The sequence below is a fragment of the Orcinus orca genome, chromosome 8, assembly GCF_937001465.1.
Source record: "Orcinus orca chromosome 8, mOrcOrc1.1, whole genome shotgun sequence".
Classification (NCBI taxonomy): Eukaryota; Metazoa; Chordata; class Mammalia; order Artiodactyla; family Delphinidae; genus Orcinus; species Orcinus orca.
Window position 1 is genome coordinate 76,397,271 of NC_064566.1, and position 7,198 is coordinate 76,404,468.

General features: G+C 37.3%; 1 protein-coding gene across 2 annotated transcripts in view; it reads left to right on the forward strand.

Annotated features, from left to right (window-relative positions):
* Nucleotides 1-6,985, forward strand: part of ARHGAP42 (Rho GTPase activating protein 42) — a 283,900-nt gene extending 276,915 nt beyond the window's left edge. For both annotated transcript variants that reach the window (XM_004283345.4, XM_033412084.2), the window contains 2 exons: nt 1,180-1,259; nt 1,625-6,985. In XM_004283345.4, the coding sequence (XP_004283393.1) occupies nt 1,180-1,259; nt 1,625-1,713 (169 nt within the window). In that variant the 3' untranslated portion in view covers nt 1,714-6,985. The remainder of the gene's footprint in view (nt 1-1,179; nt 1,260-1,624) is intronic.
* The last annotated feature ends 213 nt before the right edge of the window (nt 6,986-7,198 follow it).

Sequence of the window (7,198 nt, forward strand, 5' to 3'; positions counted from 1 at the left end):
TCATAATGTGATCATCAAAACCTTTCAAACTACCCTCTGGCTGCTCTGTATAGAACGGATTGCAAGGGGACAGAAGAGGAAGCCCAGAGGATTTAGGAAGTTAGGAAGCCCTTCAGTGAGCTATGCCAGAAATGATCTTGGCTTGGACTCTGGTTGTGGTAGAGATGGTGAGAAGTAGGTGGAGTCAGGTCACTGGATGTTGCAGAGTAAAGGCGACTTCATTGGTGACTTGATTAGCCTCCTCAGATGATGGCTTTTTTAGTGTTGGCTCAGATGGTTTGAAACAGCTCTCATGTAAAACTCTGAAATTCTGGCTTCCCTTAAAAAAACAGAGTATCTGGCTACTTGGAACCTGAACTCCCATATGAGAACAGACGTCAGAGCTGAGTGCTGTTTTCCCTTTTTAAGAGATGGGTATACTCTGATTTACAAAGACATGTCCCCACGTCTCCCTGACAGTGAGGCTGTTGTTGGTTGCCATTTATCATCAACTTATCCTATTGTTTTTCTTATTTCATGCCCACTTAGTTTATTTACCATACCCTATAGACCTTTTAATTTGTGGATCTCACCTCTTATAGTCTGAAATTAAAGTGGCAAATAAATAAATAGGGCTTTAAGGTACCTAAGAACCTCTATAGAGCTGAAAAATAGCCTATTTAGCAGAATACTAACAAATAATAGTGTTCTTTAAAACCAGCTTATTTTATTTGTTGTAAGTCAGGTGATTACCCTTGGGGGCATTGCCTGGAAGCACAAGAAAGGCTTTGGGTTGTGCTGTCAGTGTTCTCTGGTTGCACAAATGTGTTCACTTTGTGAAATGCACTTATGCACACTTACGTGTGCACATTATGTATATCATGCTTCACTTATAACTAAAACCAGTATCTTTTTTTTTTTTTTTTTTGGTATGTGGGCCTCTCACTGTTGTGGCCTCTCCCGTTGCGGAGCACAGGCTCCGGACGCACAGGCCCAGCGGCCATGGCTCACGGGCCCAGCCTCTCCGCGGCATGTGGGATCCTCCCGGACCGGGGCACGAACCCGTGTCCCCTGCATCGGCAGGTGGACTCTCAACCACTGTGCCACCAGGGAAGCCCCAGTATCTTTTTTTAAGAATAGTTTTAAGTATAAATATACTTGAGCGTTGTGGTTTTCACAAATTGTCTTTTGCTCTTTCAGCCAAGCCAAAGCCATGTACTCCTGTAAAGCAGAGCACAGCCATGAGCTTTCCTTCCCACAGGGAGCAATATTTTCTAATGGTAAGTACACCCATTCCCTTTGCTTAAGTTTATCATCATGGGGAGGAGGAAGAAGGAGTGGTGTAGCGATAAGAGTCTAAAGTAGAAGCCAGGAAACTCAGAATCATGTCCAACCTCTCATACCTGTACAAGTGAACGCATCAAATCCCTCTAGACCCCAGTTTCCTCCCCTGTGTCAGAGAGAGAGTGATTGATTATATAAATGCAAAAGGCATTTCCAGCTTTACAGGTGCTGTGACACTGTTTTGACAGCTTGAGTATATATGCATACAATCTGATGTGGATTTTTACCCATTTGTGTATAGAATTATTTGAAGCTAATGTTGACTGAGTGATATTTCTTTATGTATTTTAATTTTTGCCAGTGTACCCATCAGTGGAACCAGGATGGTTGAAGGCAACATATGAAGGCAAAACAGGACTCGTCCCAGAAAATTATGTTGTCTTCCTCTAATACTTTTTAGTGGATGGCAGTATCTTCATGGTATCCATGGTAACAAATAATAAGTGCTATGATTTTATCTGACACAGATATGGGGATCAGCCTGCTAAAATAAAACAGTCAATTTCTACCAAGTTTTACACCAGCAGACTATGTGGCTCCCTATTAATGGAAAGGGAAAAAATGTTTAAATTGTTTGCCATTCTTTTTTAATTTTGGCTAGTTTCATATTTTAAAATAGCTTATCCTCTCCTCCCCACCCCCCTTTTTTTTTGGAAAAGTAACTCTCCACAATGTCTCTTTCATAATAATTATAGAATCTCAAATACTGTGTTAAGTACTATATCCCAGAAATTTGGAAACCAGAAATCTGCTATAAGACTTTTGAAATCTGCCCTTTACTGTCTGGTGTTCTCTGAGAAACCTTGAAATCATTACTAAAAAATGTAATTTAAATTGTTCATTTATTATTTTTCTTAAAAATATACTGCTTTTATGTATGATTGTTTTGCTGGTCCTAAACATTTCAAGGAAATAAGGAGTTTTTCTTAACATAGGTTTATTTTTATTTGTTTACCAAGTAGATGATAATATTCAAAAGCAGTAATGAGTAATGTATATGATGTCTGTAAATGAAACCAAATTAGGTCGTACACTGATTCCACTGTAAACATTCTATCCAGCATTCCAGATGCCTTCTCTGGGCTTAGAGCAGGATTCAGCAAACTATTTCTGTAAGGGCCTGATAATAAATATTTTGGGCTTAACAGGTCATGTGGTCTCCATCACACTACTCCACTCTGCCATTGTAGCAGAAAGCAGCCATAGACAACATGTAAATGGCTGTGGCTGTGTACCATACTGCTTTCTTTCAGGACACTGAAATTTGAAAATCATGATTATCACGTGTCGTGAAATATTAAGCTTCTTTGACTTTTAAAATTCCATTTAAAAATATAAATGTTTTTAGCTGATGGGCCATACACGAACAGGTGACAGGCCAGATTTGACTCATGGGTCATGGTTTGCTGACCCCTGGTTTAGAGGATGTGTAAAACTATCTTTATAACTTTGAGATTTTATGAAATTTTATTCCATTAACATATAAATACTGATAAATCATATGCACATATCCTCTGCTGGTAGCATTATAGGGGTATCACAAATGTATAATTACAGTAATAGGAAAACAATGTAAAAGTGCAGTACACAGGCATACAACTTAAATTCTACTTGTAACTCTGTAAAGTGTCAAAGTATTTTATTGATATCTAATTTTGGCTTTTGAGAAATTGTCCTACAAATGATAAAGATGCTGTTTTAAGACAGTGGTAGGGACACTATGCCTTCTAAAGTCTACGCTTAGTTGAAACATAATCTAAACATAAAGGTACAAGATTCTTAAATTATTTTGAACCAGAGATTGAAATTGTTTCATCATCTCTAGCAGTAATAAAGTCATACATAATTTTCTGTTATGCCTTTCAATTTACAGCCTTTATTAGGAATTTCACTGAATTTATAGGGCATAGAAATAGGTGTTTACTATCCATTTATATTTACCATCAACATCTGATCATTCATCAATCATTATTTAAATTATTTCTATTTTAATAATCCTCATATTATTTCTATACATATCTGCATATGGCAAAGAGCCTTTCTTCTCAAGATTCCAAAAAGCTGGTTCCCTGCCATCTACTGCCACAGCACTGGCCCCCTTGGCCACAGTATTTTACTTCTTACTTCAGAGTTCTTCACTGTACAGACACTCAGGTATCGACTGTAGACAGTTCTTTTTACGTGATATTATGATCTGTAATCTCAATCTCTTCTTTAAATTAATGTTTCTAGAGTCAATAGGTTAAATTATACACACACACATATACAACTATGCCTTGGAGCATATATGCTTTTAAAATTAAAAATGGAATAATGGATTAGGATTTAAAGGTAAAGAGAATAACAGTAGGCAGAATCACAACCAGAAAGAAATATCAGTGCATTGAAATAAAGGAATAAAAAATATTTAATGTTGTAAAAATTAGTAATATAATGAAAAAATATGATACATTTGTCTCCTTTTTTTTTTACCTGCTAGTGTTGATTTTTTACACTCTAATTTTGTATTGCTAGAACTTCTTGGTCTCTGGATCCTTGGTGGTCCTTAGTAATAGTAATTGTATTGCTGACACCCTGACTACCCTCTGCTGGAACAGAGGTAATCTCTCTAGTAGACCAGTCTCTTAGTCTAAAACACCCTCAGTTAAAGCACCCTTGCAAGCATCTGGCATCCTACTAAATTAGAGCCTCTTAAGGCAAATTGATTTTCTTTCAAAGACCAACTTGACTCCAAAAAGTGATTCAGAGTCCTACTTCATTTGCTGCTACATAGAGAAATCTCAACCTTCATTTTATTTTAACACAGGCCAGAGTGTTCCTGCCTCTGAGTTGTCTGTGAGCTAATTCCACAGATGCTCAGTGAGGAATTAAAGCATTTGCTGTTAAAGACATGGGCGTGAGGCCCCTCTCCTTTCTCTTTGTGAGGCATATATTGTGGCAGTACTTGATACAGTCCCTGTTTTGAAACAGACTACAAAAATGCTTGTTCAAATTGTGCTTTTGTTTGAAGTTTTAATCTTACAGATTTGTGAGGATAGTCTTTTTTCTTCATATTGATTGTGTGTGGAAGCAAGTCATGGCCATATGCTAGGGATAGACTGAAGCTGCTTTTCCCTAGAAGTGTTTCCAACAGAAAAAGTATTTATGAGCATTGGGAAAATCAGGGTATGTGTTCTAAATCACATGGAATATTAATTACACAAGAAGGTAATGCCAGTCACTAGAAGAGGATCACATTTGAAATTATAACAGCGTTTCAATAATGAAACCTTAGCTTTTCAGAGACATAGTAAAGATATGTTAGAACTGCCATATGCACACCTTTGAAACACACAACGTGGGTGCCCTAATCACTGCTGACAGTATAATCAGTATGAGAGTGAGATTGATGAGTCCAAGTCAATCATCTCATCTGTTATGTGAAAAAATCCTCGAGTACAAAACTTTTACATATATTACAGGTGATTTTGTTGTGCTGTAATGCCACCAACTTATAGGAACTAGTCAGTTAACTGAAGGCTTTTTCTATTGTGTGTAAATGTCTGAGCGGTGAAATAATCTTTGTATTCCTCTGAAGTCTGTGAAGTACGAGAAAGTGCCGTTTCTCCTTGTTACATGAGAGTGGTTTTACCAGTTGTGTTGGCGCTCTGTGCCTTGCACTGTGAATGGGCATAATCAGGCTTCCCAACAGTGGCTCTTTCAAGAAGGGTGGAGATTTTTTTTTAAATGCACCTTACAATCCCAAACTATCCAGGTTCTCAAATAGCAAAAGTAGGAAAAGAGACATAATGATTTGGAGTTTATTCCTATTCTGTGATAATTGATTTTACGTATTGTGGCGTGCCTCCTAAAAATCCACCATGATGTAAGGAAAGTAAATCTGGCCCTGCAGTCCTGTGGAGACAGCACCTGCCGACCTCTTCACTCTCAGCCTCATCTTCAGGTCTGTCCGTGTCTGATGTGCAGAGGATATCATTCACATGGATGCTGATTTAGAAGAGTCCCTCAGAGCCTTTCTTCAAACAACTTCAATTTTTAGTATGCCCCCCAATTATGTATTTGGGATGCCTTAATTATTTAGAACCCCATCTTGATTTGTACTCTATTGACTGAAGTTAGAGGAGGTGGACCAATTTAGGAAGAGATTTTATTCTTTGGTTTTACAATACATTTGTAATTTACAGCTGTTACTATGTCCTAAGATCAGGGAATTGGACCCCAAAGTCATATCTCCTGGTAAAGAAAAAAGGCAGAGACATGATTATTGTCTAGAAGTTATTTTCCTCTTTAGTAAAAGTTTCCCACTTAGGGTAGAAATTGCTATTTACTTTTCCCTCCTACCTTGTTTGGTTACCTTACAAACTCAAAACACTTTTTCCAGGTGAATAGTCTATTGAATAAACTTCTGAATAGTCTGTATCCTACCTGTCTCCCGTTGATCCACAGACTTAATTCAGGTATTTCTCAACGAGTCTCACATCTCCTAACCATATTCACTGTATCCGTTTGTTGTCACCAGTATCTCTGTGCCTCAAATCTATGTGGTAGTGACCTCAGACAAATTCACACTTAGGAATGACATGGTCTTTTAGAGGATCAGATCAACAAATAGGATTTTTCACTTTTTTTCAGGCAGGTGCATTCACTGTTTTAAATAACAGATGTCAAATAAGTTGATAGCACTCACAGCAAGCCACAGACAGAAAACTGATGCGCATATTCTAGACCAAAGTTTAGAAGCTATTTCATGACTTAGGGAACCCAACAGGTTATACTCTTTCCTTGGCACTCATGGGAGAGATGCCAGGTTCAGAGGTTGAACATTCCTTTCTTGGTGCCATAGGGAGAAAATGGAGTCTGTGTGCTTGCTGAGGAGTCTCAAAAGGCAGGGCCATTTACGGTTATCACAAACATAAATATCCTCCATCATCCACGATGGTCATGTTCAGAGCCACGTGAGGACCTTCAGTGTTGGGGAGAGTGCCTACCCCACCTTAATTAGATGATCACTTTCTCCCCTTTTACCATCTCTTGGCAGTGTTTCCCATGGTCTTTACCCTTCCAGAGCCCAACCTGGACTTGAATCCATTGCCTCTTAGATTAAAACTGTGCATTGTTTTTTATATGGCGGTTAGAGATTTTATATCTGCCTTTGTATCTTCAGTCATGATGTATGCTTAAAAGCTGAGATATCACATATTGAGGGCTGCAATTTCAAGAGTCTTTTTGAACTCTTAGCTGAAGCCTTTACAAATAAATAAGGAGTGTGGCAGGGAAGACGACTGTTCTTTTTTGTTTTGTTTTGTTTTGTTTTTTAATTTGAATCCTATTTATATACTGTTAAATTTGAGGTACTATAGTTTATATAAAAGCTAAATATTTAGATGACATATTTCAGGATTAGGAATTTGTCTGCAGCCATTAACATAACAAATTAAATAATAAATATGATGAAAATGATTGTCAGTAAATTATCATATTGAATTTTTTGTTTATTTTGTAGTGTCTTGTATTTATCTGCACTTCATGTATATATATGCACGCATACATATACAAACATGTAAATAACTTCATGTTATTCCATATCTAAATTGCCACAGTATCTTTAATGTATGTTTACACTGTATTTTAAATTACTTTAAAAATAAACTATGTAAGCACATTTTAATTTAGTCCTTGTACTTGAAGACCCAGTGTGTTGGAGGGCAGCTATCTTGGATTCATATAGAAAAAACCCCAAAGTTTCAGGTATTGTGAATGGTCATTTTGGGTGTGGCTGAATGGAAAAAAATCATAGCAGAATTGATAACTTTTAGATCCTGATAATTGGACCTTTTCCCGAGAACTTGGCATTATGAAAGATCAAGAAAATGTT